Below are 24,804 nucleotides of genomic sequence, written 5' to 3'. Positions count from 1 at the left end.
TAATCAAAATTGTGTTTTTATACCAATATACTAATGAGTGCTTTTCTTGCACAATTTGGTAATTGTCATGCATCAGCACTAGTGAAATCCTTCTTACTTTATAAAACTAGTTGAAATTTCAAAGAGGAACCCTTTCCAGCATGGGAACAAATCTTAGTTCTGGACAGAGAAAGAGTTCCTATTGTTGTTGTTCATCTGCTTCCCAGATGATAGTCCCATTATGTCCTAGGATGCAGTGTTACAGGATAAAGCAGGGCTGGTAAGTGTTTTTAAATTAAATTGTTTATTGGTTTATAGTAAATTCTGTGGTAGATGCTGTGTTAAAAATACAAGAACGGGCCATTAAATTATGAACCTGATCGATAACATGGTACTTCTAATTACTTCTTTTCTCTTTGATGTACAAATATGGCTGTACCTTTGAAAGTGTTCATTACAAAAAAAAAAAACACTTTGGGATAGTTATGTATTACCTCCTGGGCACTGTTTGTGTGGATTTTGTGCTTGTTTACACAGTTTGTGTTCTGTCTTGATTCCTTCAATGTCATTTTTGTTTCAAATATATTTGTTGCTTCTTCTGAGTATGATTACACTGTGAGCACAATAATATTACAGTACCATGTAGCCAATCAGATTTGGCTACATGACCACTAAGAGGTAAAGGGGGAAATGGGAAGGGGGAAAGGAGTCTGTGTGTGTGTATGTGTGTGTTTGCAAGTGGGGAAGGGGGAGGAACCAAAGAGGAGGTTGGGAAATCAACAGGTAAGGGGAGAAATGGAGGGGGGAAGGAAGGGAGTCTCTCTATGTCTATGTGTGTGTGTGTTTGTGAGTAACAGAGGGGGGAACCAAGAAGGAGGTAAGGGGGGAGGAAGTAAGGAGGGGTAATCAACAGGTAAGGGGAGGAGGAGGAAAGGGAAGGGAATCTCTGTGTGTCTGTATGTGTATGTGTGTTTGCGAGGGAGGGGGTGCTGATCAAATAGCCCCAGAGCAGGTATGTGTCCCACATACCCTCTGAGAGTCAGACTGGCAGTAGATTTTTTTTTTTACAGCCACTGGACATTTCTTTTCTTTGGATGTCTCTTTGTTCTTTGGCTTTTCCAAAACACACAGAGCCCTTGTTGGCAACCAGTAGTCCCTGTTAAGCTTTGGAAGATCCCTATTGAAGTTTCCAAGACAAGAGAAATCCACTCCCTGTTGTTTTGAAGTTTAATTCAAAATGTTTTAATTGAGCAGAGACAGTCTGTCTGGAAATGTATCCATTCATGAACCACCAGAAACAGAATGAAAGTTTGTGGAATGTTCATGCCATCTGCCCTCCCATTAACATCATTTTGTGAGCTAAAAATCAGCCTAAATTCATGTTGAACTATAGTTTGTTAGTTGTTTAATGCCCTTCCATAGTCCTGATTGTGAATGAAAGAGAGAACCCTGCCCCAACACTACCAGTGCAATGAAACACTGAATATGATGGTCAATTCTCTTAGCAAGAGAAATCTGTCTCCATATATGGAACATGTATACAAGTTAAATGTGATGCTTGTAGGCAAGAAGAATTTTCCCTTATACATCTACCATCATTTTAAAAATAGGCCCCACAGTTATCATGCATGCAACATGAAGATACTACAGAGGTTTATAGTCCAGGTGTGTCTCCTGGAGGCAGTCTCCTATTTAGTTTAAAATATAGTGAGAGGGGGTAACTAGATCTCTACCAATTTTTTTACAAGGATTGTTCCCTAGAGAACTCTCAAAATAAACAGTTCAGATGTCTGCGTGGAAAGACTTTTATTAAAGGAAATAAGGCGATACAGCACATAACATACTGAAAACACACACACAAGGCTAGCTAAGAGAAAATTAGGGAGGAGTGGGGAAAGAGAATTTTGGAAAAGAAAATATCACCAGTAACAACATGAAGAGGTCCATGGAGGCAGCACCAAGTCCATGGAGAAGGCAGGCCCACATGCAAGTGGGGTATGTGGAGAATCCAAGAGCACATACACACTACTGGTGACTAGGTGCTCTTGCTATAGGGACAATGTTCTCCAGGGCAGTTTTATGTATTAATACCTAAAACAATAACTTGATGTTATCTCTGAAGTTCAACAGTGATATGGGAGAAGAATAATGGGTTTAACCAGGAGCTCAATTATATGTGCTAATGGCTCTTTAATAAAGTACCAGATGGGAAAGATATCACATTTGACAACACTAGTTATTGCCTAATTCTGGCAGATGGATGCAGGGGAAAGTAAGGATGGAGCCTGATTAGTCATAAGTTCTTGGAAGACCTATTGTCCTAAATTATGTATCTCCCAAGGAGGGGGGGAGAGGTTGTTTGTGGGTCAACCATTCCTTCCCACACATTCTAAACTATAAATACAAACTTTTCTACAGAGGCTTGTCTCTGGCAGACATCCATTTTATGTTTCCTATTTGGCCAGACAGTTTGTTTTTCCTTATGATCTGGCTGACATTTATTTCTATGTCATTTTCAGCCAGGTATTGTATTTGAAATGTTAATGAAGGAAATGTGTTTATGGTTTTTCTATTTATAAACTACCTCTCAATGAGAGGAGGGGTCTGACTACTAAAAGTTAGACATTACTTGGCACACTGTTGTTGCATGCCATTGTACAACTATCTGTCAAATTTAAATGAGTCACTGAGCACAAGTACGATCACACAGAGTGAGGGGTTTTTTGCTCAGTTGTGTCACATTTAGATCAATCTTTTGAGCCTGAACAGGTGGCCAGCTTTATTTTGATTTCATACATTGTGAGGATAGCCCTCATCAATGTATGCCTATTTGCAATGTATTCTGTCTCCTCATATAACAGACATTTTGGTCAGTCCTTCTGAATATTCTGCTTTTGCAACCCAGGTCCTCTTTCCCCATAGGAGATTTGTCACCAGCCATACAGAAACAAGCTTTTGCTTTCCCCCCTGTTCTCGTCATTTACTGAATCTCACTCCAGCTTGATCAGTGCAACTTTTTTCTTATATAGGCATGGATCCAGTTGAGTATTTCCATGGTGGAAAGACTTCCACCTGTGAAGTGTCACCTTCTCACCTCCCTGCTGCTGTATTACAAAATGCCACCCCCACCCCCTCAAAAAGAAATATTCCTGGGGAGTTCCCCTTCAAAGACATTTTGGGATGCAGCAGCAAGAAAGTTATGCTTTGTGTGTGGAAATCTCTGTAGTCTTCAGTTGGAGCATGTGCTACCTCAGCTTTCATGCCAGAAAACTCTTGGGTTAAACAGGTAGGGAGATGAGATCTTGCAATACTGAAGAGGATACTCATTTTAAAAGGTCCTCTCTGTTCACTTTCCAGCCATACCACAATTATAAGATTTGCTCTTCAGATCTCTGTTCAAGGCATGATGATAATAACTGGGGAAGCAAACAGAAGGTACATAGAGTACACTCAAGCTATTCAGAACCAAATGAGTTAACAGAAATACTGTTATTTTAGCTTTAAAATGTTTGGAGACAAACAGTGGGAATGCATTGTCCTTTCTACCGCAAACTTTTCACATAATGAATTGCTGCTGTGAATATTTTTTTTCAATGCATCAGTATGGATGTTATTATTTTTTGTAGTGCCAGCAGTACACTGGGTGTTATGTATAGATGCAATTGTACAGTTACAACTGTATAGGCATAGGATCAATTGTTTCTAATTCTGTGTCAGTGTTGATTATTCAATATTACTAAAAATATAGGAAGTGGCATGGAAAACAATTTTGTTCCAACAGGTTCTCCAATGAAACATTTCAGTATTGCATGCTTTGGACTCGGCTGTGGAGAAAGCCATTTATTCAAGCCCTAAATGATAACTCACATTCTTGTTGAAAATTCAGTACAAAACAATTCTATAGGCTTATTTTCACTGCAGTATTTCAGTTGGGATTCCAAGAGAATAGCTGCTTGGTTTTGTTTCTTTGCTCATTCACATTCAAGTATCCTGTAAAGAGACAAACTTGCATTGTTCCAAACCAGGATTACTGTTCCCTCAAGAAAGCATCCCTCCCCTGCCCTCGGTGGTGTACATAAAGCTTGAGCTGCAAAATGGGGGGGGGGGGTTGATCTCTATAACTGTATACTGGTAATATAAAAACTGATGCTCCAGTGTCTCTGCAAATAATGATTTTTCTCTAACTATAAGTCCTCAATAGCAATTTATGAGCCCCACAAGATGCTGCTGTTAAAAGGAAATGATTTACAATGAACTCAGTAACTACAAGTTCTCTTTAGAATTCAAAAAGAACGGCACTGCAAAACTGAATGTCCAAGTTAGACTGCACTGATGTTGCTGTCAGACTTCTTTATGGGTGCTTTGGATCCTTGAAGGCTGGAAACTGGGGAAAGAGCAGCAGATATATGGGTTTTATTTGCAGACAGATGGGAAGTGAGGAAAGGTGACACCATTCATTGGCATAATTAAAGGGCCAAATTTATTACTCTTATACCTAATAAGAATTTGCTACCAAAGGAGTTTAACATGTTCCATACATCTTTTGCTGTGCTGGCATTGGACGGGATGATGAAGAATCAGGCCTCCTCTGTCTGCACATTTCTGCATTCCAGGTAAGACCACCCTGGCTCCAAACTCTGAGCTGTAAAGTTGTATGCCACCCAGGTTAGCTCAGTGGACCATTAAATAGCCATCATTTCCCAGGAAGCCCATGTACTTCCCCTCCATGGACTACATACAAACCTACCACTTTCCATCTCAGTTGAAGGGGTGGTTGGAGAACAATTATTTTGTTCTATAAGGTCAAGTTATCAATGCATCATTCATGGAACTTTGTTATTGTCAAAGTCATTAAGGTAACTGAAAAAGCCCCTGTTTCCCCCCATGACCTATAGATAATTTTGTACTATTTCTATGTTTGGAAAATTCCTAGGCGAGCTCTCCAGAGAACCTCCTTAAGTTATCTTATGAAACAAACATGATAAATCTTATAACTCAACATAAAATTTGCCTCATAGAGACAAAAAATCATTAGATTTAGCAACTATTAAACTAATTAATAAAAACAGAAAACTTAAAGGATCATGACAGCTATAACCATAAAATTCCCTCCTTCTTCCTTCCTCTGTCATCATGGGTGGATGGAAAGATGACCTTTGTGTGTGGCATGTGGGATGGGAGAAGAAAGGGCACAGGCTGTAGCATTGCCACTTTGTGCAGGCAAACAATAAGAGGTTGATGGCTATCGGCTGGATATTTAAGTCTGGAAAACCTGACTCCCTGTACAGTTAATAGTTTTCTCTGTAGTCACTGCAGCATGGGTTACAGGGAAAAGTTGAAATGTTGACCCCTTTCATATGAATTGTTGTGGTCAGTCTTTGATCTGGAGGTGTATTGCAGGGTTGAAGGTCTGGTTGAATTTTAGCTCAGCCCAGATATCTTTTCAAATAGATCATATTTTTCAAGATTAATATGGATTAAGGGGTGCTAGAATTAAGTGCAGTAAGTTTGTGAGCAGTACTTGGAGGTGTCATTTGAAGGATGAAAACATCCCCTTTTTTCCGAGGGACCAGAACTCTGTTGGAGCCTGCCTTCTTCAGCTATTCAAGGCTTTTTAGCTCAGCCTTCCCTCGGTAGATCTTTAAGGGTGCATTGATGGAGCTACCTCCAGGAAGCTTAAGACGGATTTAACCATGAAGCACAAAATATAGTTATTTTTCTTCCATGTAAAAATGTTCTACATAACAAATCAGTACATCAGGGACAAAAGTTCTAAGCCTAGCTCTTCAGCATTTGTGGTAATTTTTCCAGTTAGGAAGGAGAACTGAAGACTGCTATCTGTCCCTGCAGACTGAAATGATACAATTAAAGTACTGCTTCAGAACTCTGCCACATCATTTGCCTGCATGTTTAAACCAGGGTTCTCATACCCACAATAGGGAGGGAAGGTACTGAGACAATCAAAATAAGGAAGGAGGCTGTTCTTTTGAGTGCTAGTCTCCAGGGTGTGTGTGTGTGTGTGTGTGTGTGTGTGTGTGGAAATCTCCCAGATTATAACTCAGCTCAAAACTATAGAGATCACTTCCACTGGAGTATATGGCTGCTTTGGAGGGTTGACTCTGTGGCTTTGTACTCAGCTGAAATCCCTGTCTGGCCTGGACTTCATCTCCAGGTCTCTAGGAGCTTTCCAAGTTGGCTATGCAACCCTCTCCCCATCCCCCACTGGTGGCCTGGAGGGACCTGGCAGTCCTAGGTGTTACAGATCTTTAACAAGTTTAGCTAGCTTTCAAAAGAATTATGAAAATTTATGGAGTAATAGACCCATCAGTGGTCATGCTAGCTAAATGGAATATATCTATGTTTGGAAATAGTATACCTCTGAAAACTAGTTATGGAGGGAGGGCAACAAAATTGGGAGGATTTTATCTGTGTGTTCTTTTTGTAGCTCTTCTGGGAATCTGGTTGGCCACTGTGGAAAAGAGGATATTGGACTAGATTGACCACTGGGTTGATCCAGCAGGACTCTTGTGTTCTTATACAACGTTGTGATCCATAAGAAGAAGAGTTGTTTCTTATATGCTGCTTTTCTCTACCCAAAGGAGTCTCAGAGTGGCTTACAATTCCCTTCCCTTTCCTCTCCCCAACACAGATACCCTGGGAGGAGGCTAAGAGAGACCAGATATTAGACCTGCTATTATCAGAAAAGTTTTATCAGTGCTGTGGTGAGCCCAAGGTCACTCAGCTGGTTGCATGTGGGGGAGTGTGGAATCATAGAATCATCTTTAATCTGCTCCTGCGGAGCAGATTAAATAAAGGAGTAAGGGCTGTGGGGGAGGAGTTAGGGCGGGCTAAAAACTCTGAGGAGCGAATCAGGAGCCGCAAAGCAGCTCCTCATTCGCTCCACAGAGTGGCACTCCAGGACCAAGTGCCCAATTGGGAGGTGCGCTTTCCGCACCTCCCAATTGGCCACTTGGCCCGTCTCTTGAACACAGCTCCGAGAACTCCCCACTCCTCCCGAGCCGCCATCCTGGCCGGATCGCTGCCAGAGAGGAGCCTCGCCCCACGCCGCGGGCCTCAGGGAACATTTCTTCCCCTCCGCCCAGCAACTGCCCTTCCCCAACAGCCCACTCCCCCCCTTGGCTCCCCACTGACCTTCGCGAGTCACCACCGCCGCCGCGCCCAGCATGGACCCTCGCATATGGCCCCCAAGAGTCACTCCGCGGGAAGCTGCACACCGCCGAGAACAGCCAACACCCTCACCGCCCTCCGAGCTTCGCCGACGCCGGCGCACCCAGCCAGCAACCTCCACGATGGCCCACGAGATGAAGAGGACTGCGCAAATGCTGCTGCGCCCAGCCACCGCCCTCAAAGATCGCCGCCGAGAGGACGAGGCCGCCACCGAGTCGCTCCGCGGTACGTGGCGGCCCCAGACATCGCCGCCCACCCTCTGCTTTGCCATGCGCCGAAGCACTCCGCCACGCCGCCCCCCACGCCACGCACATCCCTCGCCGCCTGTCCACCACAACATGGCCACAGATGCCCTCCTCGCCTCCTTCACGCCGCCGCTGCCTGGCCCAGGTTAGTTCACCCGCGGTAGACTCCCCGAGGCCCGCTGCGCCACCAGCATGCCCCATGCCCCTCTTCCGCCTGCCGCCCACACAGAACTCTTTTACCATCGCCACACTGTCAGTCACGCCCTTCTAGCGCCCATTTTATTGGTATTTAAAATGGGCTTTGAATCTAGTAGAATAATAGAGTTGGAAGAGACCTCCTAGGTTATCTAGTCCAACACCCTGCACAATGCAGGACACTCACAACCCATTGTGACTTGCCACCCCCTTGAACCTTCACAGAATCAGCCTCTCCATAAGAACCCACTACCTCCTGAGGAAACCTGTTCCACTTAGAAACCACTCTTTCAGGAACTTCTTCTGGATGATTAGATGGAATTCTTCTACTTATTCTCCTACTACTATATATAACAGCCTTCCATTCATTATCCTCCTGTATTAGGTGCTCCTGTGTTTATTTTGATAACTTTCCCTCCTCTTGCACTTGCTCTCTCAAGAGTAGTTCATGAGTTCTGTCCAAGAACTCTTTACCTTCCTTTATATGATGCAGTGTATTCAAGTGTTCCTCTAATTCCTGTACCTTCTCCTCCATCAGAGCCACTAATTTGCACTCGCTGCACGTGTAAAAGCCATCATTTGGTTTTTGAGTCGTTTCAGTATCTGAAATCATTAGATTGGTTTCCTTTTGCCAGTAAAGGAAATGCAACACCCAGGCTAGGAAAGGTTTGGTACATATCATTTGCCTTTTGCCTGTTTTGTGAGCCACTGTACTTCAGCCATGTAATATGCTCTAATTCTCTTGTAGTTTGACCTGGACAATTATTCGACATTACAGCCCACTGATTACTTTCCTGATTTTCTGCCAGTGCTCCCAGGCAGCCTAATAGGTTGGTACACAGCCTGGCTGGAAGGATGGGTGATGGAGCCATCAACCCAGGCAATAGCAGCTAGTAATTTCCATACAAACAAATGCAGAAAATCTTTGCCCTGGAGCACATTTATTGATGCTTACTGTAGCACAAGGCTCAGACTAATGAGCTGGGTATATGCTTCAAATTGAAACCTGCCATGTTGCAATGTCAGACTTGGAAAGCTGGGTGAACATGCACAGCCAGAGCATAATTCAAGAGCAGAGGGGAAAGAGCATACAGCTGAGCAGAAGAAAAAACAGAGAACCTTTCACCCTGAAATTGTGCAATTTGTGGATGATCGAGTTAATGTAATAATCTTGAATTTGCCCATACTAATTTGTGGCCAGGATTGAGCTGGGGCCACTGTTGATGTGGGACAAGATTCAGGAAGGGGTAAGGGAAACAGGTTCCAGGGCGCACAAGTCTGCAAAGTGCGGTTGGTGGAGGAGGGCAGTGCAGGCTCAGCAGCATGCCTCGTGCTGGTCTCCCTCTCTTTGCTGGACTGCATGGATGAGCATCCCACCCTCCCTCTCTAGTATCAGTATGGTTTGTGGCGGGTTGGCATTTGGTCATAGTTGGTTTGGACAGTTATATTGTTATAAATATTTGAAATGTTTTGTGGTTTGGCAGGGGGTGGGGAGTATGCCATGCATGGCTAACTCCTTGGAAACTGGGCCTCTTTAAGGAGGCGGCAGACCTGTGAGCAGGTGCCAAGCCCAGTTAGGTGAGGGGAGAGGAAGGTAAGGCAATCATAAGCCACAGTGAGACTCCTTCAGGTAGTCAAAAGAAGGGAATAAAAAGCCCCTCTTCTTCTTCTTTCCTAATGAGGTATTTGACAACTAGTTGCTGTGCCCAGCCAGGAAGAAGAATCTTAAGATCCTACTCTACTCAAGAGAGTGGAGTGGACTATATCTTGCACACACAAACACACACGTGTGCATGCACACACAAACACACACACACAATCTATTGCTGAAAAAGAAACATACAAACAGTTTCAGACAATAATCCATCCATGACTATAGATTCAGGTGGGTATCCATGTTGGTCTGAAGCAGCAGAACAATATTTGAATCCAATAGCACTTGTAAGACCAAAATTTGATTTAAGTTATGAGTTTCATGTGCATGCACACTTCATATAAGAAGTGTATCTAATGAAGTGTACATGCACACAAAAGCGTCTACCTTGAATAAAGCTGTGTTCAGAAAGTAATACTAACACTAGAAAAGGTTGTCCTACCAACAAGCATTACCATACCTTAACATTAACCTCAATCAAACTAAGTTGCCAGAAAGGCATTTTAAGCCTTTAAAAGGAAGCCAGTCCTGGGTGTAAACTGCACAGAGCTTTGATCTGGAGTGACCCTACCTTTATTGTGTGATATCTTAGAGTGCTTTTAAACCTCAATATTTTTCAAATCCGGATTGGGAAAGCAAGCTCCATGGTAGAGAACCTCTGATAGGCCACACCTGGTCATGTGACAAGTTTGCTTTAAAGGAGAAGCCCCTAATTTCTCTCAACTTCTTTCGGTCCTGGATTTTTTCTCCCTCCTCTGCCTTCTTCGATTCTCTCTCCCCCGCTCCAAGAAAAGAAAGAAAGAGGCTTGGCTCCGCCCCCCCTTCTGAACTACCCTAACCACCTGCAGAACACTTTTCTGTTTCAATGGGGAGGGGGGAAGAGGAAGACCCGAGTTCAAAGTGATCTGGATTCAACAGGATTGACAATGGAATAAACAAAGTAAGTGCAGACTCTGCCCTGGTTTTCTTAATGCAGGCTTCTGGAATTTTTCCCCAAACAGTGACTGTTAAATTTCCTTCTGAAGACTGGATGAGATTATCAGTGTCATTAGAAAGGGGGGGAAACTACAGAGCTGAGTGACAAGTTGTTTTGTGGACATATCACTTTGGTGACAACATAATAGCAAGGACCTCACAAACAGCAGATACTTATCAGTGGTGCTGGAAAAGGGTTGGTGATATCCCCCATCTGCTTTACATTTCAGTCACAGATCTGTTTGCGATAGACAGAAAAGAAGATACACACATTTATGCATGCAAACTGTACTGCTAAGAGATTTTGGATCTCCAGCTGGTTGCTTCTTAAAAGATTTTGTTGTGGAACTGTTTTGTGACATCTGTCCAGGAACAACCACAACAAAAATAAGAGAATACCAACGTTCTGACAACACAAATAGAATATCTTCCACAGATACTGGCTCTGTAGGACGGGGGAAACTGCTAGATTGCCTTAACCACCATTTCTTGCCCTTTCATCATTGCCTGAATCTTGGCTTCACATTTTTGTTGATAACTATGCACCTAGCAAACACAAACATAATGTGTGTGACTTGAAATTAGGGGAGACGGGGGGGGGGGGGGCAGGACATAGGCAGCATCCATCAGTGATAGCATGACATCACTTTCAGAAGATAAACTAGAAATGATGCCACACTTTTTTCGGAATCACCAGAAACCCTATAGTAAACCATAGAGTTTTTGGTGATTCATAGACGGGACTAATGTCACCGCTTGGAGCAGCAGGAGGAAAATATACCTAGGAATAGGGGGTAATTTTCCCCCACTTCAGGGGCCTGGCATCCCTATTTGAAATATTAAATCAAATATTTGTGTATTTATCTTGAGTAGTTCTTGTGAAGATAAATTGGGGGGGGGGAGTAGAATGATCTAAACCATTTTGAGACAGGTGAGGTATAAATAAAGTAAATAAAAATAATAAAGCAAGTTAAAAGTTTAGACTGCGTGGTAAATAGCAATTGCAAGCATGCTAAGATTAGTATCCCTTCTTATGCTTCACATTTAAGAGGAGTCCAGCATCTTTTCAGAAGGCATACTCTTCCTTGTTTGTCTGATAGGTTCTTTTATGTTAGTTGCGGAATTCTTCCCTTCTCGTTTTATCTTTCCTTTCTTTCCTCTGATCACAGAAGAACCCAATGAAGTGTTGGGAATTCATTACAGGTTTTCCAGAAAAATAATGAATGTGATAAACAGCTCCTAATTACTATTGGAAGCTATGGTGATTAGAGCTCTGCATGAGGGCCAAATGTCAGTGAAGTAACTTGTGTTTAGGGATTCTAAGTTTTGTATTTTCTTTGCCAATGGGTATCAGTCTTTGTTTTTAGTGAGGATGAACCCATCCATGAAGTGCACTGTACAGATCCAGTCAATTTATGCTCATGAGGTCCTTTCGCCATGTTAGATGTTCTTCGATTTGTACAAAATTCTTTTCAGTCATGCAACTGATTTTTTTTTAAATAGGAGGAAATGTAGAGGGGTCATTTATTGCCAATTTCCAGAAAGTTGTGCAAGGTCTTCCTTTTTAGGGCACCTTTTCTGAGGTGATTGTTTAAGATAATGTGATTGAGATGACTATTAGGCATTAATTTGCTGTAGTCTGGTTGTATTTATTATGTCAATGGTATTGTTGTTTGTTTTATTGGAGTCTTTTTGCCACATTAGCTTTGGTGATGGGATGGAAAGTGCCATTGAGTCACAGCCCCAAAGGGTTCTCAAGGCAAGAGAGAAACAGAGCTGCCGCTACATAACAACCCTGGACTTCCAAATACTAATAGGGACTGTTAAGGTTCTGGAATATGAGGAGACGAGCTGATTTAAATGTTCAGAGAAAGTTGGAATAGAAATGTTATAATACATATATTTAAGAAATCCTAAGATTACTGATAGGAGAACAACTACAAAAGCAATCCTGCTGTTGCTTAGAAAAAGAAATTTCCTCATGAATGTTGGCTCCTAGATGGCCTGTATGACCCTTCCAATTCTATGCTTCTGTGTTGCATTTCCTATGTGAATGTTGGAGTTTTACCATTTTTCACAAGCTGTCACTCTAGGACCATTTCTGCACTAGGAACTTTGCAGCCTCGGCTCCCATGCGGCAACAAAAATCAGGGGAGGACAAGTTGTGCCATGCCAAATGCTCCCCTGTGAGCAGCCAAGGCTATTTTAGTCCCATAATAAGGCCTTAAACAAGCTTGGAAAGGATCCTGATTTGCCAATCTTAATTTACCATGTGGACAATAAATGTGGATGAGACTGAATGGATGCCTTGTGTATGTTTTCTGCAGTTGTGGTGCCTTTCAAATTCTGCAGTGCACACAACTCTTCTGTAATTCTGAGGCTGGAATCTTTCCCCCTGATAAAAATTAGTAGTTGAGCAGTGTCTATCATGTCATTGCTCTCATCTAATGCCCAAGGGGAAAAAATCAAAACTTTTTGCCTTGTCCACCAGTGACATATGCAGCTCTTCTCCTAGTTCTTCAACATGCCTGGTGATTGTAGATGCAGATAAATTGGCACACATAACACAAGATACCTTCTCATGTGAGATTTCCTCCATTACTTTAACCATGCACGTTTTAACAAATTCACCATTAGAAAGGTACTGAGTACTTCTTTGTTTTAAACAAGGATAAAGCAGTCTGTGTGATATGTCTTGAAACTGTCTCAGTACAGTATGAAAAGGCACTTTGAATCCTGTCTCAAGAGCTACCCAGTATATCAAGAAGAGTTGTGAGTGGACAAGATAAACTCTCTTTAAAAATCAATGTTTATGCAGCAAAATAATTTTAGAAAGCATGTTGAAAAGAACCTGCCTACTGTGAAGGCCAGCTATCATGCTGCTAAAGAGTGCTGAGAGTGGTAGACTCTTAGCTGTGAGGCTCCACCAGGATCTTCCTGCTTCGGTTGATACATGTAGGGAACTGGAGTCCTGTTTGCAACCTTTGGAGGTAATATTTGATGGCTTCAGATGCCTGTCATTAACTGAAGTGGGCAAGTTGCTGGCAACCACTTGTCCAAGATCCCTGCCTGCCTTGGCTGCTTAAAGGGGATAGCCAGCAGATAGGAGGCCCTCTCAGGGATATTATCAGTCTGTCTGTCTACTGGGGAGTTCCCTGAGGTGCTGAGGGAGACAGTGGTTCAGCCCTCACTAAAGAAAACATCACTGGATCTGTGGGACTCGTCTAGCTACTGGCCAGTCTCGCATCTTACGTTTCTGGGCAAGATGGTTGAAAGGGCCGCTGCGGACCAGCTCCTGGCATTCTTGGAGAAAACTTCAGCAATAAACCCATACCAGTCATACTTCTGTCCTGGCCATGGGGTGGAAACAGTATTGGTCACTCTGATGCCAGCTTGATAGAGGCGGTTTGGCCATCCTTGTGATGCTAGATCTGTTGGACACATTTGATGTGGTTGACCACAAGCTCTTGGCCCACCATCTCACCAGAATGGGGATACATGGCTGCTCTCCTTCCTTCAGAACCAGACACAGAGGGTTGCAGTGGGGATGATCTGTCCTGCCCCTTTTGGCTCCTTTTGGCAGGTAATAATAATAATAATAATAATAATAATAATAATAATAATAATAATAGTTGGTTCTTATATGCCACTTTTCTCTACCCGGAGGAGGCTCAAAGCGGCTTACAGTCACCTTCCCTTTCCTCTCCCCACAGCAGACACCCTGTGGGGTGGGTGAGGCTGAGAGAGTCCTTATATTACTACTCTATCAGAACAGCTTTATCAGTGCTATGGTGAGCCCAAGGTCACCCAGCTAGCTGCATGTGGAGGAGGAGTGGGGAATCAAATCCAGCTTGCCAGATTAGACGTCTGCACTCCTAACCACTACATCAAGCTGGCTCTCTAAGAAAGGCAGCTTCTAATCTGGAGAATCAGGTGTGCTTTCCCATTCTTCCACAGCAGCCTTTCTCAACTTTTTTTACTGTTGATAAACCCCTGAAACATTCTTCAGGCTTTGAGAACCTCCAGAAGCAGGCATAGTAGTACACTTATCCACCGAGGGCCCCACCCTCTCCTGGCCCATAACTGGCCATTTTGGGGGTGAGTGGGTCAACATGACCTCATACATTCATAACACCTGATAAATGTTTAACATATATATATATATATATATATATATATATATATATATATATATATATATATATATATATATATATATATAAATTAACTCTTACCCATTTGGGAAACCCTTCCATGGCTGTCAAGAAACGTTTCATGAAACTCTGGTTGAGAGAGCCTGCTTCCCAGGAAGCAAGGGAGAGAGGAACGGCAGGTAATTGTAAATAGCTTTGACTCCCTCTGGTAGAAAAAAGTGGGGTACAACAAACCATCTTTACTTCTTTTGAATCATGTGATTTGATATAGCCAGTGACTCAGTGATAAGAACACTTCTGGATGGCCTCATATAAAAAACAATAAGTAAACCATGATTTTTTAAGATTGTTGATGTAATATATGCTAATGCCTAATCCTATAATCTAAATAGTTCTTCAAATTTCTAATATGAAATTGCTAGTATTTTTCTTCTTAGGGGTCATAATCGATTTCACTTACATAAACAGCAGTGCAGATTAAAAAATAAAGCTAAGCTTGTTTTAATGTGACAGGTGCCCCTGCTGCACAGTTACACCACATACTTGTGTACCACCTGTTCATATAATCCTTTGAAAATAACATCAAGTGTGGCTGTTCTGATCTCCACTGATGAATAGTAATAAGGAAATAGGAAACTGAACAGGAACAGAATACTGATTCCTCCTATTTATTAAAAAACACAGCAAAGTGATAATGGCTCAGGAAGGTTAGGCATTATTCTTCTGCACTTTCATTTGGCACTGCATAACAATTGGAAAAAAACAGCAGTTCATGTTTTCCATGGTTCAGTTTGCATTTGCATTGCATTCTCAGTGCATCAGATTGTGCTACTGTAAGGCATAAAAAGGAGATAATCATTGGGTGCAGATTCTGTGCACATAATAAATTGCCCTAGAATGTAACACTTATTAGCATTTCAGTAAATATGAATAGTGTTGGAGAAAATGTTGCAACCCTGAAATTGACACATTCTGCCTCAACTCACTTCAACAAGGCTGATTTCCCACTTTAAATAAAAAAAACAGTCATTTGTCACAAATGCAGAATGAAATACTGATAATGTAATAGGTCCATGATTAAGGTTTTAATGTTTGTAATGAGAATGATGGACCTCAGATATAGCTGAAAATAGAATATTGTATGGAACGGTGAGAACTACTAGCCCTTTTCTTTAGATATTTTGTGAATATGTCAATTTTAGATGTTGATTATGAGTACAGCATTGCTTTCCATTCATTTGCCATTGCTACTATTGTTAGGAAACAAGAAGGGCAAAAGTGTTACAATTAAGTCCAAATTAAAATGGGACAAGGGACAATGGCATGAAGTCAACCAAGAAACTATTCTACACCACACAAGCCGAAGCTGTTTTAGAGCTTTTCAATCATATGTGTGTACAGCTCTGCAAAGGATGAGTCTTGCAAAGATTTGCATTCTGGGAAATGGGAGCAGAGTTTACATGGCATCTGGAAATTCCTTTGAAATCTTATCTTCAGAGTTGAAAGTATGATCGGGTTGCCCTGTTCCCCCTGGCCACTGGTGGAGGGTAGGGTTGTCACTTCCATGGTGAGAAACTCCTAGAGATTTGGGGATGGAGACTGGGGAGGACAGGGATCTCAGAGTCCCCTCTCCAAAGCCTCCATTCGTTCCAGGGCAAATGATATTTGTAGTTTGGAGAGGATTTGTAATTACAGAAGATCCCCAGTTACAACCTGGAGGCTAGCATCCCTCAAGTATGAATTTAAATAAATAAAACAAATTAAGCTGTCTTATTAGACTGTTCATCTGCCAATGCTTGTCCTGACTGTCCAACCAGCAGCGGCTATCTATTCTAGGGCATATTATCTAAGCGCCTTTGACTGAAGATGTTTGGGGTTTCTGCAGACCTGTCCTTCCTTCTGATGTGAATCTCTCGCCTCCTCCCCGAGTGTCTTACCAGGATGCTGTCTGCATTCCCAGTTTAATTTTGATTCTTACTGAATCGAAACGATATCTCTTTAATCCACATTCTATTCACATCTGTTCCTGCACTCTGCACCTGTTTCCTTTCTTGGACTTGCTCCTCTAAATTGCAGAGTTTAACTAAGCATAAGAAGAAGAAGAAACAGATTCCTGATACCCCCCCCCCTTTTCTTTAGCAGTTGAGTGGTTTCTGCTGATTGGTTGTTATGCAGTGAGAGCAGCCCCTTTCGCTTCCCGTCCTCCATTTCAGCTGTGGCTCTATTGTGTCTAAACTTTTGTGCTGTAGGAGTATTTCCCTGCTTTTTCTGGCGCCTTAATGCAATGAGCACTAATATCAGAAGGAGCTAAAGAGGAACATGTGGTTGCCTTCAGCTGCTATCCCTTTTCCCAGTCTGATGCATGCGTTTCACAGGGGGAAGGGAAGAAAGGGAGAAATGGTGGCAAAAAAATCAGAACCACTGTGTGCTGCCCTGCCGGGCTGCACCTACATGGTTGGGTAATTATGCCACAGCAGAGAGTTTGCCCCAAAGACCGGAGTCCAGACTGGGAGGTCAGGAGCCAGGAGAGGCAGAGTTCACAGGAATGCAGGGTGGGGAGTGAAGTCAAGCTGAGCCGTAGTCAAAACCAGAGAGACTGGGACAATGGCAAAACACGAACCAGAATCAGAACAGAGTTGAAGCCAAGCCTGAAGAGTTGAAGAGCCAGAGCAAGAATGTCAGACAAGAGGTTGAAGAGCAAGAGTGGCAGGAACAGAGCTTCACCATGATAGGAGTCTCGGGACAGGCAGGCTAATGCACGCAGTCTTGTCTCAAGGACCTTCTGATATAGGCTGAAACCAGGTGTGGCAACCCTCAGACAGAGAGCCTGCAGCTGGAGTTAATCCTTGTCAGAGGAAGGAACTGCAGCTGGACCTCATCTACCCTGTCAAGTGTGCTGATCTTCTGACAGCTGTCAAAGTAGATCACCTCCTCCAGCGCTGCCTTTCAGGGCTTGCAGGATCCTTGGCTTGGGACCACCAGTGCTGCTCCTCTGGTGATTCTTCCTGAGTGGTGGCTGGGTTATTCAATGTCTCCTCCTCAGTTTAAGGAACAAATTGTGTCAAGCTTCAAAATAGAGAGCAACCCATTCCCCCTCCCAGCTGGGGGGTAGCAAGGCAGGTGGGGGGTAGACTGAGCTTTAACTCCTCCTTGTATGAGTGCTTCTCACATCACTTAAAGAGGATTTGTAAATTATAGGGAACAGTTTAGCAGCATGAAAGCTCAGACAGATTTTAGGCAGCATTGGAAATGAAAGGGACTGTTGCTGGGATCCAACCAATCAGCGGAGACCTTTGTACACAATGTCCTTTTTGGAGGTGTGGTCGGGGTGGAGAAGAGGCAATGCATCTGCACCTGAAAGAGAGTGATGTGGGCCTGCATTTCCTTGATGAGTGGAGAAAATCCACTCTTGGATATGCCGGCAAATAAGTAGTATGACTGCCATGTCAATCATGAGGAATGCAGATAGGGGAAGAAATCTGACCAGGATCAGAATGGAAATCGGGGACCGTCACAGATAACTTTTTTATGCCTAATGCAGATAAGCCCCAGGTGTACTGATAAATCCCTGTAACAATTGCTTGTTGATTCAGCTGGAATTTGATGCTTCAATGAAGGAAACTCACATGTAATATGGAAAGTTGTTCTTCTACTGAAGCCTGCAGTAGAAAGTCAACACAAACCATTTTAATAAGGACAGCAATGCTTTAACACCACAATTCTCTGTTAGTACGTTATGATCACCGGAAGAGAAAACAAATCCCATTAAAACTGAATGATGAAAGAGCCAATTTCCATTTCATCTTCATCACACTGTTAGATAAATCATATCAAGGGCAGCTGTTGAGTGTCTTTGCTCTTTGTTGTGATGCTCCCTGCCATCAGTGGTGATAGATTGATTGCTCTCAAAAAGGGTATGAAACCTTGGGCATTCCTTACCATAATTAGCATAAAGAAGGCTTTTTCTAACCACTGGGGCACTAGGAAACTTGACAGGAGGTATAGCATGTACCTTGTATGATGTTGTCACTAAATATCAGTCATGGTTACAAAAGCTGTTCCCATCATCCACAGAAAAAAAATACAATAAATGCAGACAAATGCTTTTTCATGTATAGATTTTTCCATAGTCATGCTGTCTTCCAGTGAACTGCAATAAAATAAGATGTGACATTAGATTTTATTGCACATGCAACAGCTTTTCATGGATATTAAAAATGCCTATAAATACCTAAAACACTGTATTTCACAGTGTGCATTTAGTGTTTTAACGTCTTTCCTACCACATGACATGAAAAAATGGAATAAGCATAGCCTCACATAGCTGTAGAACTTTTCTCATTTTTGTACATGCTTTTAATTTTGTTTTTGAACATATATGTTGTGAATATTTTCAGCAGCCTATTTTGTTTTATGGTATTATTATTCCAGTTTTATATGTCATCTATAAGCAAAAGCAATATTGTCCATTTTGACCTCAACTTCAATGTTTCATTGTTGCTGTATCAATATGTAAAATGTTGATTGCAATTTTGTCTTGAGAACTCCTGAGTCTTCATTGGATTGCTATCTGACATTTGGGTAGAGAAATAATTCAATTTTTCATAAATTTGCTTAGTGTCTACATTGAGGAGAGTTTGTGATGCCAGCAGATTCAATATTTATTCATTTATTTATTTGACTTTATACTGCCCCACACAGCAATTGCCATCTCAAGGCATTGAACACATTTTTCTGATAGTTCAGATTATCAGAACATGTCCTGGATGGTGCTCAGATATGTATCTGCCTTTTTAGTTGTGGGTTCATTCAAAAGATTATGGATGCTATTCGTATTTATATCATCTGGTAAAAGAAGCTGGTCTGTGAATGACTGTGGTTCTTCAAAACTATTCTCAAAGTTGTGGTAAGATTAAAGAGAATCTTCTGCCCTGTTTTGTTTAGGAGAAGGGTTGTGTGAGAGGGGCAATTATGCTTATGGTTCATAGGAGCAATTATGCTTATGATTCATAGGGGCAATTATGCTTATGGTTCATAGTATACTATACTTACATTTAGCCATATTAATAAAAGGGAAGCAGGCTCCAGGTGGAGGCACTTTGGGTCTGTCCAGCCCTGTATGGGGCTGGAATATGACCCAATTCGGGCGCCCATCAAATTGGGCCAGCCCCTAGAGGGCTGGCCAGCACCATGCAGCCACGTGCACCTCACCTGCCCTTGCACCCAGATGTGTGCTGTCCGCAGAAGGTAAAGGAGCTGCAGCCACTTGCCGGGCCCTCTGCGTGGCACCTGCAGGGGTGAGATGGTGGTGATTAAGGGGGCACTGGCCATGGTGAGGGGGTTTGCAGCCCGACCCGCACAGCATGAAGGAGTTCAAGCACTGCTGCAAGTGAGCTTCATGAGGAGCTCCACTGACAGGATGGGGGAGTAGGAGGTGTCCTGCCCTGCCCTGCCCTGCCTTCCCCAGGGTGCCAGTACCACCTCCTGCTGCTGCTGCTGAGGGAGCTGGCACACCACGGGGGGGGGGGGGTTGGCGTAGGGTGAGTGCCCAGCGATCATGCCACTTTACCTTCCTCCTCTCCATCCTCTTGCTCAGGGACTGCCCAGCAGCAGAGTTGCAGGCGTGCAAGGCACTGCTGCTGCCTGCAGCTGCATCTGTCAGCAGGCACAGCTGGGTGCACCTGGCTACCTTCCTTGTGATGGAGGCATTCTTCTGCTGTTCCTGTGCCCTCCATGGCTGTGCTGCCACCCTCACACTGGGCACTGACCTCACCTGCCCGCTGCCCATGCCATACGCCTCCTCCGCCACTCCGCCCTCCATGCTCTGTGCTGCTGGCACCACTGCTACGGCCCAGACTATCCACCACTCCACCTTGCCTGCGGCTTCCTCCCCCGCCAACACCAGGTTACACTCCAGGCCAGGGGTGGGCAGTCCTCAAAAGAATAATGAGACAAGCAGATGAGGCAGCAGTGGGGCTGGGAACGAAGGACCCTCTAGCGCCTGTTACATCCCTGCGTGCAACGGGCTTTATAGAATCAGAGAATCAGAGTTGGAAGGGGCCATACAGGCCATCTAGTCCAACCCCCTGCTCAACGCAGGATCAGCCCAAATCATGCTAAAGCATCCAAGAAAAGTGTGTATCCAACCTTTGCTTGAAGACTGCCAGTGAGGGGGAGCTCACCATCTCCTTAGGCAGCCTATTCCACTGCTGAACTACTCTGACTGTGAAAAGATTTTTTCCTGATATCCAGCCTATATTGTTGTACTTGTAGTTTAAACCCATGACTGTGTGTCCTTTTCTCTGCAGCCAATGGGAACAGCATCCTGCCCTCCTCCAAGTGACAACCTTTCAAATACTTAAAGAGGGCTATCATGTCCCCTCTCAACCTCCTTTTCTCCAGGCTGAACATTCCCAAGTCCCTCAACCTATCTTCATAGGGCTTGGTCCCTTGGCCCCAGATCATCTTCGTCGCTCTCCTCTGTACCCTTTCAATTTTATGTACGTCTTTCTTGAAGTGAGGCCTCCAGAACTGCACACAGTACTCCAGGTGTGGTCTGACCAGTGCCGTAAACAATGGGACTATGACAGCTTGTGATTTTGATGTGATGCCCCTGTTGATACAGCACAAAATGGCATTTACCTTTTTTACTGCTGCATCACACTGCCTGCTCATGTTTAGTTTACAATCCACAAGTACCCCAAGGTCTCGTTCACACATAGTGTTACCTAGAAGCGTATCCCCCATCCAGTAGGCATGCTTTTCATTTTTCTGGCAGAACTTTACACTTATCTATTAAATTGCATCTTGTTCTCATTTGCCCATTTTTCCATTGTGTTCAGATCTCGTTGAACTCTGTCTCTATCTTCCGGAGTATTTGCCAGTCCTCCCAATTTGGTGTCATCTGCAAACTTGATGAGTCCCTCCACCCCCTCATCTAGATCATTAATAAATATGTTAAAAAGTACCAGACCGCGCACCGAGCCCTGAGGTACCCCGCTACTCACCTCCCTCCAGTCTGATGAAACACCTGTTTTATGGCTAGTACTACTATAATATGGAGGGAAATCTACAAGTGGTGTGAAAATTATATTGTAGATAAGTGTTGACCTAATTACTTAGGTTTGTTCTTAAAACTGTAACCAGTTTCAGGTACATTACAGAATATTTATGCTCTAATGATTTAATTTGATATTTGATCTAATGATCAAAACTAAATGGAGCTTTGGGAGTGTTATAAAAACAAATAAACAAAATAGCCTCAGATAAAATTAATAAAAACTGGCTAGTATGGTCCTTTTAAATAGTTCAAAGTCCCCTGTTTGTCTGTTGGAGTTCCTAATTAAGTGCTAGGTTATTGAAAACTATTAGTAAGTGTTATTTAAAATTAGAATTAATGTTTTAAAAGCATAAATACTTTAAACTTATTGCCCACCTGTCAGGAGAGATTAAATATATCCATGCCTATCTCAACCTTAAAAAAAAAAACTGAACCTCTCAATAAAATCAGCTGCATAAAGGCAGGACAAAACAAATCAAAGTTGACCAAAACATCTTGTATAAAGCCATAAATAAAAGAATAGAACTCAAGTACTGAGCACAGCCTTCAAGTGACCTTTCACTGGATGGTAAAAAAATCACTATAGTGAGCAGATAATTAAAATAAATTAAAATAAATTAAACCAATAGTTAAAAAGTTAAAGTATAACAATACCACAACTGTTTCGAGTTAAAAACAAAACAAAAGCAAACTAAATAACAGACTAACAATCAATATTCCCTCCATGCCTTTTCATCTACTTAACTTTCATGTAGCTCCAACCCAACTCAAATAAGGGAGGGAGAGGAGATTTTGACACTATAAAATAAAAGAAGAGGGAGAGAGATAAAAACTATAAATGAATTAAGTCAAGGATAAATTGGATAGAGAACAAAACACAAAACACTGAACGAAGCATAACACAAACAAAAGATGAAAAACTGAGATATAATAGAATAAATTAAAATTAAATGCCCCAAGGATGGAAGACAGCCTATCACACCAGAGCCAAAAACTGGAAGCCTGTCTTGAGAACTGACAAACATAAAGGCAATTCTAAGTTTCACAGCAAAGAGGAATAGTAATGAAATTTGGTAATATCCCCACATAAGTAGAAAATAAACATAGGCAATTGCTTAAAATGGTATGCAGAAGAACAAGGTAAATTAAATTGATAATAGATGAGAAAAGGGTATCCAGCTATGCTCGAGGGCGCTATGTGCTAGTTCTAAGTGTAGTCAATATTTTCATCAATGACGGTTGCAGAGGATTAATACTGTATGCATCAGATTCACAGATGACTCTAAATTGAGAGTTTGAAATAGCCATATGAGCATCAGCAATATAGAGTCCAACAAGGACAATGCCAGTAGTAAAAACCATTTATCTCTCTGTGTTCTGATCTTAAAGCAATTAGCTACAGCACATCCTTTTACTGTATCAGACTTTTTGGCTCTCTTTAATTATTTTAGGTCTTTCTTGATTTTGTTCTATGAAAATATTCTTTGAATGTTTGAATCAAAATATATACACATTGGGTTGCCAGCTCTGGGCTGGGAAATAGTGGAGATTTGGGGGGTGGAGCCAGGAGTTGGTGGGATTTGGGGCAGGAAGGGAACCTCAGTGGAGTATTATGCTATGGAGTCCACACTCCAAAGGATGCATTTTTTCCCAGGGGAACTGATCTCTTTAGTTCAGAGGTGACCTGTAATTCCAGGGGATCTCCAACTGGGGACTGGCATTCCTACACACACACACACACACACACACACTCTTTCCCACTTAGCTTCGGCTATTTGGATTACTTGTACAATTTTCTTCCATTTTGTCTGGGTGTGTGTTCAATTTGCTTGCTCTTTTGTGATCGTCAAAACATTTCAAGGTGTGAGAAGTTTGCATTTGACTTTTAAAGATGTGAACTATTTGGCAAATGTCATACTGAAGGAGAATGTTCGGTTCATTTGTAATTGAAAGTCACTGTGACAAATGGTCTTCTTCCTGCCCTGGCTATTGCACCCTCCTGCCAGTTTAACTCACAGGTCTTTTCTGTTCATCAGGCAGCTTAATCAAAGCCCAGAATGGTCACCCATTCATTCTGAAAGTATCACAAAATAAAATCTAAACCAAACATTTTTATTCTATCCTGTCTCTATCCAGGCTCAGCAGGCAGCCCTTTTTGACCCTGTGGCCTGCTTTGTTCACTTAATATACAAGGTTGTATTCTACCCCAGTTCTGTGGGCATCATGCAAGCCCTCAAAAAGTATTGCTAGGGGGAAACCACACACATCGTAGTTGCAAAGAAGAAGGAAGTCGAATAAGCACCAATATTTTAAAAACAAATTTCCTCACTACTCCAGCAAATGGGAACTAAGCCGTATGGGTAACGGTCTCTGTAATCTTCCATTTTATGTTGCAAAGCAATTACAGTATGTTTGTCTATCTCTATCTCTTTCTCCATGCTATTGCTTTAAGTGGACATAGCTTATGTTGAGATCAAAGTAAGACGTCTGCATTTTTATATGCAACTAGGAGACTGAATCTGTGTTTTGGAAAATACCATCAGACACAGCTAAGCAATTATTTTGTAAACTTTGTCTGAAAGTGAGGTGTGGGGGAGAGAATTCTAAACAAAGTAGCTCCTGTATATTCTGTTGCCTTAGAGACTGAAACATCTGTATCCGTGCAAGCAAGTGATGCAAACATGGTAAGATATGACTTCCTTACATTCTCCTCTTCATCTTGCTGTCAATAGTAATGTTTTATGGTGGCATTATGCTGAATTTCTCAGGCATTATACTCTGTTTTGATATGTAGCATATTGTGGTCTGGGTGAGGTTTTTAATTCAGGTCTAACTTCAAAGTCAGGATGTTTCCCTCTGAAAAGATGCTGTCACACAAATAATTTTTCACGATGAACTTGGAGGGACTTGAAATGATTGTTGTACTGGTGATTATTGTGGCATTTGTGAAAGCTCTTGAGCATATGGGACTCCTTGAAGACACTTTTGAAGGTAGGATGTTAAAAGAAAAAAATGTTCACATTTTGGAAAATCTTTAAGATTTGTATTGGCAGTGTGGAAAGAGCAGAGGAACTGAACTGTATGTGTCATTATTTAAATTTCTTCAGAAATGTCTAAATCTTGAAATATGTATTATTTTCCTTTTTCTTGATACTGGAATCAGTCGAGACGTTATAGGGGGCCTTTAATTAGTTACATGTTTTGCATTACTTCCTTGTAGAGGTACGTTTTTGCATATGTTTTTATTTTCAACCATACCATTCATTCTAGCAACTTTACTACTCCAGCCTGATTGAAATATAATTATTAGTTTACAGGAGTTGTATGTATGCATATGTACTCCTATACTGAAGA

The 24,804-nt window shown here is 42.3% G+C and overlaps 1 protein-coding gene across 7 annotated transcripts in view; it reads left to right on the top strand.

Annotated features, from left to right (window-relative positions):
- KCNIP1 (potassium voltage-gated channel interacting protein 1) overlaps positions 1-24,804 on the top strand; it is a 776,797-nt gene that overhangs the window by 534,581 nt on the left and 217,412 nt on the right. The window contains exon 1 of one of the 7 annotated variants that reach the window (XM_077327119.1): positions 23,885-24,441. The exons of the other annotated variants lie outside the window; for them this stretch is intronic. Within the exon in view, the coding sequence (XP_077183234.1) occupies positions 24,342-24,441 (100 nt within the window). The 5' untranslated portion in view covers positions 23,885-24,341. Of the gene's footprint in view, positions 1-23,884; positions 24,442-24,804 lie in introns of those variants that run through there. 7 annotated transcript variants of the gene reach the window in all.

This window comes from Paroedura picta, chromosome 3 (assembly GCF_049243985.1).
Source record: "Paroedura picta isolate Pp20150507F chromosome 3, Ppicta_v3.0, whole genome shotgun sequence".
NCBI classification, from domain to species: Eukaryota; Metazoa; Chordata; class Lepidosauria; order Squamata; family Gekkonidae; genus Paroedura; species Paroedura picta.
The sequence above is the reverse complement of the archived record's forward strand: the minus strand, read 5'-3'. Positions and strand labels throughout refer to the sequence as shown.